At 37.1% G+C, this 13,599-nt stretch overlaps 1 protein-coding gene across 3 annotated transcripts in view; it reads right to left on the bottom strand.

The window, feature by feature from the left end:
- Positions 1-13,599, bottom strand: part of NET1 (neuroepithelial cell transforming 1) — a 53,458-nt gene that overhangs the window by 2,414 nt on the left and 37,445 nt on the right. For 2 of the 3 annotated variants that reach the window (XM_082450253.1, XM_082450255.1), the window contains 8 exons: positions 5,247-5,354; positions 4,668-4,835; positions 4,209-4,271; positions 3,781-3,877; positions 2,995-3,071; positions 1,909-2,166; positions 1,298-1,468; positions 135-321 (listed from right to left, as the gene is read on the bottom strand). In XM_082450253.1, coding sequence (XP_082306379.1) covers positions 135-321; positions 1,298-1,468; positions 1,909-2,166; positions 2,995-3,071; positions 3,781-3,877; positions 4,209-4,271; positions 4,668-4,835; positions 5,247-5,354 — 1,129 coding nt within the window. Of the gene's footprint in view, positions 1-134; positions 322-1,297; positions 1,469-1,908; positions 2,167-2,994; positions 3,072-3,780; positions 3,878-4,208; positions 4,272-4,667; positions 4,836-5,246; positions 5,355-10,374; positions 10,673-13,599 lie in introns of those variants that run through there. The other variant, XM_082450254.1, reaches the window with a different exon arrangement.

Raw genomic sequence — 13,599 nt, 5'->3', positions numbered from 1 at the left:
CCAAGTCAAGGAGTGTAATAGGTATAGGATGATAGAACCCATTTCATTTTTAGTTTTTTGTGTGCGGACAGAATTCTTAAAGATTACAACTGAGTTTATGATTATTGAAACTATTTTAAAGCATGTATTTTTACCTTTATCTGAATTGCTGAAAGCCCCTCGAAAGGACCCTCCCATCCTCACGTCTCCATCCTGCAGGTCTTCCAAGACCAGCTCCTGGATTGGGATTGGCTGCCGGTAAACCTGGTAGGAGTGACGCTCGTTTCGTGTAACAGGCCGAGTCAAAACCAAGATGTCTTGAAACAGGAAAATGTAGAGTTTCTGGAGAAATGAGAGAAAAAAAAATGCTTCCTAAATATGGAACTTTGTGACTTTAAGTGACTGAAATCCATTGTAAAAACAACTTGATTTGATCTTACTAATTTCATCAAATTGATTTACTAAGATCCCCCTTACAAATGACTTCACAAAGATGGTGATTTTAAAGCTATGTATGTTCTCCTAGGAGAGCTTTTGTCATCACAGACTACATGCAACTTTTTTATCCGTGTGTAACATTAGATTCAGCAGCAGCTGAGCAAACGCTACACACCACAAAGACCTGACTGTCGGTGGTAACGTGACTGGAACACCAGGACCATACACCGCAGTCTTCTAACAGGGTGAGAATTTAAAAATGTAAGCTGGTAAAAATGTTAATTGTTCTGTTTTGTCCCACATAAATTTAAGCTTTTATAGAACAATGAGGCCTCATGATAGAAATCAGAGATGAAAGATTAACTCTTTCCAAAAAGAACCTCAACTTACAAATTGGGCTTCTGAAAAGCAGGTAATGAAATAAAAATACCATCCCATGCTTATACTTAGTTCTAGCAGGTACCTTTGTAATTAAGATTTAAAAAATAAGTTTGCTCTCATTCAATCTGCTGCAAAAATTTGTTTAGTAGTGCTAAAAACTACTTCTATTACTATAAACTCTTCAAAAAAATTTTTTATTAAACATCATAAAACTAATAATTTATTTAGAAAGGAACCCCTAGCCTAACAAGTTGATTTATGCTTCGAAACTAAAAAATAAATGATTACTGATTCTCCACCAAGACATTTAACTTATTCGGTAATGACAGAAACCAAATGTTTGCTTTACCAAAGCTGATAACATAAAATCCAGTTACCTTCTTTCAGTATGTGATGAGTTTATTTTACAAACCTGCTTCATAATCAATGTGGAAAAAAATTAAACAGTGGGAAAAGGGCAGTAACTGCTCACTTCACGTTAGTGTCCAAATGCACTTACATGTCCATTTTTATTTTTCAGTTCCCCATGGCAAAGCAATACTTTGCTTGCTTCAATTCTAGGGTCCTTCTGCTTTTCATCCAGATACTCCAGCTTGTCAATGTAATACTGGCATTCCGATTCACCTTTCTTCAAGTTGATATCAGAGAGAACTCCTTGTATTATCAATATCTAAAAATAATAAAAAAAAATCAATGTAGCATTTTCAGCATATTAGTTTATCCTGTTTCCCTACAGGACTAAAATGTCACATTAAAATGATAAAATGTTAAAGCTTGAAGGGACTCTAGAAATTGGGTACTTCAGCCGTCCCTTCATTTTACAGCCTCCGCCAAATGGGTGATTTGCCCAAAGTCACATAGCTAGCTGATGGAAGAGATCAGATTAGAATCCAGTCTTCTAACTAAAATATAAATATAAAATGTGTTATGTGTTACACATCTCTTTATTAGTGCACAGTGCAGTAACATACGAGAACTTAAAACGACTACAGAAAACTTCACTGTGCTGATTCAACATGCAGACAGTGTGAGAGTATCACTGTATATCTTTCTCAGGCAAGCTAATATGTAAACTTGAAAAACATAAGAATCACTTATTGGACTACTTACAGCTTCCTCCAGAAGCTGAACATCAGAGTGGTCTTTTGGAGTGTGTCTAAGAATTTCTTTCAACAGTAAAGGGTATTTAACAAGGCGGCTTCGAGGAATATCTAGGAAGCTCCAAAGATCTAGTTTTCGACTGAAGGGAGACTCAAGACATCGCTGGAGGAAGTCTTGGACTCTTGGATCCTGTTTCTTTTGATCAAGAAGAGCTTTGGCTGCCAGCTGGTTACTGCAGTAGCCTTTGTAGGCATTCAAGCCTGGCAACTGAAGAGTAATAAGAGAAAACAAAGTATAATGAGTTCCTGTTACAATTTAGTCCATTAGTAAGACTGTGGACACAAAACACAAAACTTATAGCTATTCTTTTTTTTTTTTTTATCAAAAGCTTATTATATGATCCTTTGAGGTTTATCACAGTTCAGAATCAGTTTAACATTTGAAAAACTAATATAATTTACCATAGAATACTTAGAGCTATTCTTGAAAGTTTTAACAAGCTGTGAAAATTTTCCTGCAGGTGATAATGGGGGTTGGATAGTATTTCGGGCCGATCTGAGAATGCCCTTTTTCAATTTCCCTAATATGGCTAAATCCAAACAAAGACTCATGCCTCCTACTTCCCCCAGCCTCAATTACATGCCGGTCTCCTGTATTCCCAGGACACCTGAGCCCTCCTCTCTCACATTCTTCACCAGCCTTGAGACTGGTTATTTACTGACTGTTCTCTCACTTGACTATAAATGCAGAGACTATCTTTTATCACTGAATCTCTAGTCACCCCTACTAGAACAGTGGCTGGCATCTGGCAGGCACTCAACTGAGAAAATAAAACAGATAACTGATGGTATATAATGTGGGAATTCTGTCTAAGGAGGAACATATTCTTAAGACAAATGAAACTGCATCATTCATGAAATATTTTTTAAACAGAGACTGTAACTTCTACAGCTATGTAAATTTGTTCAGTTTTAATGCCTTATTTATCTGATTTTAGAATCCAGTAACTGGATCAAATCAATGTGATACTGATCACAAATGAGAAGTCTGGCACATCTGTATAAACCTATCTGAAGGCAACAACTTGCTACATACCCAGTTCACAAGAATGTGACCAATCTGCTCTACTGTTCCACCAGGCTTGGTTGCTTCTCCTATTCTTGCCAACAAATCTGAAGTGTAAAGAAGCAGAAATGCCAATAATAGGTTTAATTAAAAAATAATTCAGGGAGGAGCAAGATTAAGGAGCAGGGGATTAAGAGGTACAAACTACTGTGTATAATATATAGAATATATATAATATAAATAAGCTACAAGGATATATTATACAGCACAGGGAATATAACCAATATTTCATAGTAACTTTATTTTATTTTATTTTTTTTTAATTTTTTTATTATTTATTTATTTATTTATTTTTGGCTGTGTTGGGTCTTCGTTTCTGTGCGAGGACTTCCCCTAGTTGTGGCAAGTGGGAGCCACTCTTCATCGCGGTGCGCAGGTCTCTCACTATCGTGGCCTCTCTTGTTGCGGAGCACCGGCTCCAGACACGCAGGCTCAGTAATTGTGGCTCACGGGCCCAGTTGCTCCACGGCGTGTGGGATCTTCCCAGACCAGGGCTCGAACCCGTGTCCCCTGCATTGGCAGGAGGATTCTCAACCACTGCGCCACCAGGGAAGCCCCATAGTAACTTTAAATGGAGTATAATCTATAAAAAATCTTAATCACTATGCTGTACACCTGAAACTAATATAATATTGTAAATCAACCATACTTCAATAAAAATTTTAAAAATATTCAGCACTAAGTTAGAAGTTTAGATTTAAAATTACTTGTTACTGCTGTTCAGAATCCTATGAAAATTAGGTAGCATTATCTTACCTTCATGCAGGGGTATATAAGCATCCAAATCACCAAATATCTGTGTGAGTTCCTCTTCTGACATAATAGACAACTTTAACATGGGGTCATGGTAGGCCTGTCAGAGGGGAGAAATGTGTCACACAAAGAGATCAAGCAAATAAAACATGATGAGAGATCTGTACTTGAATGCAAGCATGACTAACTATGTAAAACTAGTGTGGATTCTATTTTATACATAAAAGAAATTAAAGTATATGTTAAGCCCAAAATAGACTTACTGATATTCATATTTGAAGAGATGCATCTAATAAACCTCATCTAAAAGAAGTATTCACCAGTAGATATTCTCTACTTTTCAACTTCTAAAGGTAAGAAAATCATCCTTTAGAATTTGTGAAATGTAATTTTTAAAAACTATGGCACATGATAGAAAGTTATTTACTGACCTTTCTTGCAAGCTTGAGATCCTCAATTAAATCCTGTTCACCTCGGGACATTTCATATATTGCCTAAAAAAAAATCCAGCAAACATCATAGATCACTCCTCCCTTTGAGAAACAAAAATTATATACAACTGATATTTATCATTATTTAACTGACGTTTTGAACGGCGTTTTTTAAAGTGACTCAGTCTGAAAACTGTAATTCAGAATGGAATCTCAAATTAGAGGATGCCGTAGGTTTCATAATTCTACCCCATCCGAGTTGTTAAACTGGATGACCACCCCCCATCACAGGTGCTGCACAGCATGTGTTATGAACGGCACTCAAGTACAAAAATGCAAGTTTATCTTGCCACAGGCATTAGTTTGCTATTCTTCTGGCAAAACATATGTTTAAGAATCAGGGTCTATTTTTTTTAGTTTAAGCCAGTACACATGGTCTTGCTACGGAACGTGGCACACCTCCTGACGTTTGATCTCTCTGGAGGTTAAAGACTGCTTCATGCTGACGTCTAACATCTCTGACCACAGGGCACTGCTTCTCCTTTTGGCGGGCGCCGGGACTGTCGATCTGCTGGATAACTTCTGGGCAGAAGCGGGGGATCTGTTGTCACCACGAAGGGTAAATGACTGAAAAGAAAAGAAAGAGGTGAACGAGAAGAAGGTTTGGAGGATACAGGAATTATTATTTTTTTTCTTAAAAAAAATAGAAAGACAAATTAAAAGCAAGGTTCTGAGAATTTCTCTATGCATAAAACAATCATTTATCCAAGCTTCTATCTAGCAGTATTCTAAAATATTTATCAGTCAAAATTCTCTCTGTGAATAAAAACTATCCAAGATCTTGCTTTGATATAAGATACAAACTAATATAATGAGGTTATATAAATATTGTTCCGGCAACAATATGCCTTACCAGCATATTCCAAAAAAGGAAAGTTATGTCTAAGTATAATAGTACAAACCTGTTTGTATGACTCAAAGAAAATGCAAGTTTTAGGCTTTTATAAAAATTCCCCTCACTACATTACTTGTCCCTACCTGTATGGTTTGACCAAATCGTCTGACGGCTCCATTTCTTACAGGAGAGATTAAATTTGCCAAGGATGTGACCCGAGCTAGAGGCCGAACTCTTTTATTGCTTGGCTCCTGTGAAAACAAAAACAAGTTATACTAAATGTGTGTTTAGGTGTAATGATTTCAAACAAGTTTGGACAAAGTTAAGCCCTCTCAAAAACCAGATATTTGTACAGTATAAAATGCAGAAACATGGAACTCTGAAAATGAATGTTGTTTTTCATTGTTGAAATACAAAGAACACTAATGAATAACAGTAATTTATTAAATAATAAATGGTATAAGAAAGGCCAGTCAAATATCTGAACATCACTCTGAGAACATAACATACTATCATTAAACAGAAAAAAAAAAAACAAAATTAAAACAGTTAGATTCTAAAATCCTTTAGAAGCTTTTAGCTTAATATAGAGAGTAACTTTTAAAAAATACCTCCTTATTTAGAAAAATTTCAAACATACACAAAAGGGGAGAATAGCATAATGGACCTCATGTACTTATCACTCAGCTTCAACAAGTTTTTAGTGTAACAATTTGTTTCATCTCTGCCTCTACTGAAATATTTTAAAGCAAATGCCAGACATTCTATCATTTCACTCCTGAATACTTCAGTTAGAGAATAGCTTTTAAATGAACGCATCTGACATTGGAATGGGTCAGCTCTAAAGGCAGTGAGGTAGGTCCCTGTTGTGGAGGTATTCTAGCACAGTTAGGACAGTGGTTAAGAGGGCACTCAGCCTCTGGAATCAGACTGACTGGGTCCAAATCCTGGTTTGGACACTTGATAGGAAACATCCTGGGTCCCAGTTTTCTCATCTGTAAAATGGGGTTAATATTAGAACTTCTCTTATAAAGGTGTTATGAAGATTAAGGTATGTTTAAAGGGCTCAGAACAGTTCTTGGAGCATACTAAGTTTTAGCTATTACTAACATTCTTTCTTAGGAATATTTCTACTTACTATGTAAACGTTGGTATTTATAAATAATTAGATCCTCTTTCATACATTTAATTAACTTCAAGGAAAAATATATACAAATTCAGAAGACATATTATTTTACATGTATTGTTTTTAAAATAATAATAGTATAGCAAACACATCATTTATCATTCAAAGATCTCAAAATTTTACAAATTGCATTACTCTAATTTTACTGCTAGGAAAATGGAGGCATACCATTAGGTGACTCACACAGCTATTGAGATAAAGAAGGCCAGATCATAAAACAGGCCTATCCTTTATGTTGTCTATGGAGCATAATTATTTGTTTGTATTTGGTGCCTTTGACAATTGTGGCATACTTGACAAAATAATTTTAATGAGACTTCAGAAGGATATACGATAAAAAATTATATAAAAATTACCACTTAAAAATGACAGATGAAAAAAATTTTTTCCTAAGAATTCTTTGATATGACCAATCAAAGAACTGATTGGCCATAAAAAAGAGACGAGGAAAGTGAGTAAAAATAATTCCCTAAGAATAATTTAAAAGTAAAGTGGCAGAAAGGGTTAAAATCCTCCGGAAAGAAACTTAAATGATTTGAATATTCAAAGAAGCAGTTAGACTTACTAAAGCTCCTAAAGGTATATACACATATGAGGAGGGAATGGGACCCACTAAGGTAAGGAGACTTTGTGGACAACCAACAGAGTTCAGGCCCCTGAGTCCTGAAGAGGTGGTGCTGCAGACCAACCTTCCCCCGCCAAAATAATTACCTCCAAAGTAAAAATGTGACTATAAAGCCACTAATGTGCCAATGTTAAATGAACCAAAAAAGAAGCCTCCGGGATATGTAGTAAAATGACACACTGTGTGGCCAAGGCCATGTGTGGATGCCTTTACCAGACCCATCTGTGCGAGACTGAAGCGACACATGCACGGGCAGAAGGCAGCAGAAGGCATTCCTTTCTCTTGAGTAAAGACAGGACAAAGACGCTTCTGTTTGAATGGGGATATAATTACCTCACAAAGTAAGATATGCCAACGCCAACCAGAAACAAAGCAGTTGTCAGAAAGTTCTGTTCCATAGTTTGGAAAGAGAGGTTAATTCCTCTTCCTTGTTTAGAGCATAACCAATTTGACTTCCTAGTAAATCATAAAATATTTAATTTCAATTTAAAAGTCTTTGGAAAGGTGCTCTTCCCAGTGAATTTGAAAGGAAATGTTAGTTTAGCTGGAAGGAAAAGAATTTTTGATATCTAATACATAAAATCAAAAAATTCTTATATTTGGATCAGTACAACTATTAATTTCCTGGTAACTTAAAATTGTTATATTTAAAATTAAAACTACAGAATTTAGATTTAGATAATTAAATGTAAATATATCTAAAGCATCTTTCTGAAACTAAAACTCTGAAATGTGGATTTTGTCTCTTTAGGGTGGCAGGATATAATGCTAAGCAGTATTTTGTTATTAAATATGTTCCACAGTCCTTTAGAAATCCACCTATAATCTCACTTCTTCACAAAGGAGATGTTAGTCTCAGGACTGTATCTAATCTAAAACGTCTGGTAAGAGCGCCTGGCTAGCTCAGTCAGTACAGCATGATACTCTTAAATCTCTCTGTACCAAAGTAGTGCTGAATCAGGAAGTACATGGGGGAGGGGGTGGGGTGGGAGGACACCTTGTACTTTTCACACTGGCTTTTAAGATCCAAAAGTAACTTTCCTGCCTTACTAAAAGTTCATATGTGATGAATGTTTGGCAGACACAACACAAACTTTTAGCATATATATTTATTTCAAAAGTGTGAAGAATTTTAATGAATAAAATAACTCAAAAAGTGTGACAAATGTAAAGGCATAATACTGAATATGGCTCACCAATTTCAGGAAAAATACATTATTTGAAAAAAATCATACAGACAACTTTTGTGGAAAAGTGTTATGAACTATGCATTCATAGGTCACCTATAGGGTAGGGACAAAAAATTGTCTCTTTATAGGTTAGAATTTGGTCCAGGTGAGCTACAACCAAAAGCAGTTTTTCTTTAGAGGTCTAGATGAGCCACTTTATCTTGGTTTGGTGTTTTGAGAGCTGGGATTCTGCCCACCTCTGCCCCTTTGCAGACACAATGCAGGTACAGGGTTTGGAGGTAAAGAAGGAAGAGAGGAGTAGGACTCTACCTATCTTACCATCAGCCAGAATAAGGCTTTCATAATGGTTTCGCTGCTGTGGTTGTTTATTTTTGTTTTGGAGCATTGTTAACAGCATTATGGTAAATACAAGAAGCTTAAAGAACGAGTACAGATACTGAAACTACACACCCTCCTCAAAAGACAATCTGAAAACCTACGGGAATAGATAAAGAACACCAGCAAGTTTTACATGCTCAAGGAACTTTCTACTGTAGGCAACCTTTCACCAGGGCTAGAGTTCACTTTACGAACTCTAATATTCATTTATGTTGTTTACTTAGGTTAGCTTTTAACCACACTATCTAGTTTAGCCAGGCAATCACATGCATTGTTATAGGGAATCTGACTTGAGACTGAGTTTTTAATCAATCTATTTATTTTACTAATCCAGTTACAGTCAGATTTTATGCCTTAAAATATTTTCTGGATATCTATAAACAGAAAATTGTTAAAATCAATTTCAAGTCTTTTACTGGAATGTACCTTGCACATAAAAGCAACAACATGGAAAAATTCTGTTGTGAACCCAGTTTTTTTGTAAAACGTTTTTTTTCTCCTAATGATGTCACATAAGAGAATATATTCCAGGAGGGTCTCTTCTAGAGTCAACCAAATCAAGACACACAAAAAAACAAGTATGTGTCTGGGTTTACTCATTTGGGTTACTGGATAAATAATTTTCTCCTCTACCTGGCAAGAACTTTGAAGAAGAACGAAAAGAAAAAGTTATTTATAAAAAGATAAAGATAAGTTATCTCACAGGATGTCTTCCCTTTCCTCTTAGAAACAGAAATAGTCAAATTTAGTTATTTATTTAAGGTTGTGTTGCTAAAAACCTGACAACATTCCTGGTGTTTTTAATCTTTGGAATAAAGGTATGCCAGAAACATGGCCGGTGTCTGATACCAAACAAAAAGACTAGCTCAAAACACTAGTTCAGTTTTAGTATTTACACTGATGACCACTTTTGAGAAAACAGAAACATATTAACAAAAGCCAAAACCAAACAAACAGAAAAACAAAAAACAAAGCCAAATCACACCAAATGAAAGCATACCTTTGAAAGACGGCAGCTATTCTAACTACCAAAAGGTGTGCATATGTATAATACACAGCTATACTGAGATATACAATACATTGCACATATTTAAAATGTATAGATAATTTTGATGTATACAGCCACAAAACCATCACCCCAATGAAGATAAGAAGTATAATAATATAGTATAACCATGGAGTGTATATATTATTGTGGTGTGCTATATAAATAGAATGCCCACACAGTATTAAGTCAACTATCAAAATTAAATAAAATGGCGTAAAAATCACTTATTTTGATAAATGTTCATAAAGACTTTTAAAAAGTACAACGACCTAGGTAATTAAAGCAAGGAGGGCAGAAGCACCTAAATAATGGTTCGTTGGCTTAAATATTTTAACACATTTTGCTTTCTTAAGAACAAAAGTCACACACAATGAACTTATTAGACGTGGAAAGAAAATTAAAAATGAACACTAGGTCAGATGGCATTTTGTTCACTAGCACTAACTTGCAAGGAAGGGATTCTTATTTTCCTCTTACTCCACAAAGCAGTTCCTAAGACTTACTAGGTAATATAAATAAATGCAGGTCAAAAACCCCCCAAAACCAAAAAACCCCAACCAAACAAAAAACTGTATTAAGCATCGGAAATGTGACCAATTTAACCAAACTGAACAGCATATACATTTAAAATGTTTTTCTTTTGTATAAAAGTTTGTGTACACTCAAGCTACGCTATGCATAAATAGTTCCTAAACACATTTCAAACCGGCATGTAAATCAAAGTCATACATTTTAATACTCAGTGAGATCAAAGTTAAGTTTAACAATATACTGTTAATAAACTGTTAAACACCGTAAAAGTTCCGTGGAGTTAGAAACCTTCCTTTGGCTTTTCAAGTCTCACCTCCTGCTCTCTGAAGGACTGGTTGTTCACATCGAGGACTCGTATAGTCCTTTTAATAGGTAGGAGACCTCCGACCTCATCGTGCGCCACCATGCTTTCCGAGTACCCTCACGCCCCCAGCCCGAGTCCTCCCAGAGTCGGCCGCCTGCAGGGAAGTTCCCGGCTCGGCCCGGCTCGGCTCGGCCCGGCTCGGCTCGGCTGGGCGCTCAGCTGCCCCGCGCAGCCATCACCCAGCGTCTCCAGCGTAGCGTCGGCTTCTGCGAGCGCTCGAAAGGCCAGCAGCACTCCAGGCTCCGTGGGCAGGGCCGGCTGGGCCGGGTCTAGTGGGCGGGCACCCGAGGGACACGTGACCGCCCTTAACTGACAGCGGGGCACACCTAGGCCTCTCCGCTTTCTCTGCCAAAGAAAGCTCTTTATCAAGAGGTTTGGAATTTCTATAGTGAGACCAGAGGGGAAAAGGAAACTGGGTTACTGTAAGGCTTTTCCTGATTTAAAAAGCATTCCCAAAGACAAATGAATTGCGTATCTAGGTTACCTTTCTTAGTACTTAGCTGCACACAGGGATGCTTTTTCTATAAAACCCTATTTCCTAGAAAATAATTTAGAACGGACAACTTGACAACTTTAAGAAAATCGTAATTCAGAGTTAAATAATGTATATACTAAAGAAAAGCCTAATTATCCAGGGGCCTTGCTTTTATATTACGTAAGTGCAATTTCTAGTCCAAAGCCTTGCCTCTATGAAGCAACCCTACTTCTGTTGGTTTGGTAGGCCTGCAACAAAGCAGATTTTCTTCTTTAACAGTAAGTATTGTATTCTATTTCGAAAAGTAGGATTTCCTCTTAACCATATGCTACTATGAATGATATGATGCTGATAATTTGCAGAAACATTTCTATTCTTAGGATTTATTAGGGTCAGAGAAATCTGAGAAATCTATGTAGAAGGCACTGTTCTAGATGCTATGGGTGACAGAAAAAAATAGGTTTCATATATGCTCCTAAAGCGCTAACAGACCATTGTGTAAAGCTAGGCCACAAGAAGAGATAAGTACTGCAAGACAGCTTTTGACAAGTCCAAAATAAGCTGTACAGCTAGCAAGGAGTTCAGAAACCACTTCTGGCAGATGAGATGAGGGTGGCAAAGACACTAGGAAAGAGGCTGTAACATGCTTCAGTGCCTTGAAGGCCATGTTATGTTTTTCAAAGGTCTGAGCAAGGGAAAAGTGCAAGGCTTTCCCAAAGGAGCACGAAAAGCGAACTCACAGCCTGAGGTCACAGGCTGGGTAAAGACAGATGAGCAGAGGGTTTTACTGAGCACGTGAGAGAGATAATGAGAGGTATGTTGTAAGGTGGTGTTTAAGATGGCTTGAAAGATGGCTGGAACCATAATGCAAAAATCACAGTCAGGGATCAAGAACTTTGCCTAAGGTAGGGCCTTTTCCTTGGGAAAGGAAAAGGATATGTGCAAGAGACAACATATGCAAGAAGTCAAAGATGCCAACGACTGTGAAGTTAGGAAGGGTAACTGTTAATGCAAATAAAGAAATACGGAGGACTAAGCTTTGAAAGAAAATTCTGGGTTTCATTTTAGATATACTCAGTCTTCGGTGGTGGAAAAACATGCTAATAAAACTACTGAGCTAGAACTTGGAAATGTTGGACAAGGACTTGAAGAGGTCAGAGGGTGGATTTAGACTGGGGAGTTGGAGACACAGGGATCAGAGTTGAAGCTTTGGAAGTGAATGAGATGCCTGGGGGAGAAAATCTGGACAGAAAGAAAAGAGGCCCAAGGATCTAACTTTGGAGAGATGCCAAGGGAAGAAAAGGTGTTAGTTATGGCAAAAAGATTAAGAAGGGTAAGAAAAGATTCATGGATTTAGTGATTACAAGTTTAATGAAGACCTCAAGTGTGCGAGTTCAGCAGAATAAAGACAAAAGAGAAACCACAAAGGTCTGAAGAGTGAATAGAGCAGAGTAATAGTGGGCATAGACTATAATGACAAATAATCTATAAAAAACAATTTACTAAGGTTCGCAGGACAGTGTTACTTCTTGCAGGAAGGAAGAACGCTGCCCTTACATAAACACCAATGTGGTTTGCATTTGGGATGATGTTCTTAATTTGTCTTTCTGCTTTTAGACTTTTGAAAAAAGTAATGGTGATTGGTTATATTTCATCAACTATTCTTTATTACCAGGTCACACCTGGGCAACATGTGTGATGCAGTTGGCCTTAAGAGAGGCTGTTTGTGGTAGGTAGTTCTATGCTATACAGCATTAAAGTGGAAGCACCTTAGAGATCATGGAATCCAGTTCTGTAATTTTACAGGTAAGAACACTGATCTGCTTAAGCCCTCAGAGCTAATAAGAACCCAGAAGTCTGGTTCAGTTAGTTTCATCAGTTAAAAAATGGCTGCCAAGTAAGGCCAATACTTTATGGCTACTTAGTTTCATAAGGGAATAAAGGACTTACGCAGAGTGGGAGTGAGGAAAGAAGTTGCTAGGGCATTCTCATGCTCTCTTACCTGATGTCTTTCTCCAAACTATGTTTTTCTATTTAGTTCTGATAGAGGTAAGGCCAAGGTAACGAGGGGAAAGGATATCTCTCATTTCTCTCCTTCAGTAAGGATCCGAAGGGTAAAGGTTGAAGTCTTAAGTGCAGAAATAGCCTGCAAAAGCCAAGTAGGGTCTAATAGTGATAGTCCCAGTAGAAAAATCCCAGCTCACCAAACCTAAAATCTTAGTTTCATTTTGGATGTTCAGGTTTGTGGTCTAAATATAATTTAGACAACTGTAGACAGCATCTATAAAAGCAACAATGGACAAGGGATGTTCAGTTAGCACTCTGAGCCATGAGCCTGAGAGAATCTTGACTCTAACAATGCTCTATAAAATACGAGGGCTGAAAAGGTCCTTTGTGATCATTAATGCATCCTCCTCAGTTTTCTTAGGAGGAAACTGGACAGTGAGGAAAAAGAAAAAGGAAATGTGAGTCCTTACTCTGTGCTAGGAGCTTTATGCATATTATCTTATTCAACCAACTTTATGAAGTATGTATTATTACCTTCATTTTACAGATGGAGGAAACTCAGAAAGTTTAAGAAACTTGTCCCAAGTTGCATGGGTCATCAGTGGCTGGACAGGTTTGAATCTGGTCTGCTCAACTGTGGCTGCAACGTCTCTTCCCCGTGAGACAATCCGTGTACCACCTTCAGCACCGGT

The sequence above is a fragment of the Balaenoptera physalus genome, assembly GCF_965194825.1.
Source record: "Balaenoptera physalus genome assembly, chromosome: 2".
NCBI lineage: Eukaryota > Metazoa > Chordata > Mammalia > Artiodactyla > Balaenopteridae > Balaenoptera > Balaenoptera physalus.
This window is presented reverse-complemented; position numbering and strand designations above follow the sequence as displayed.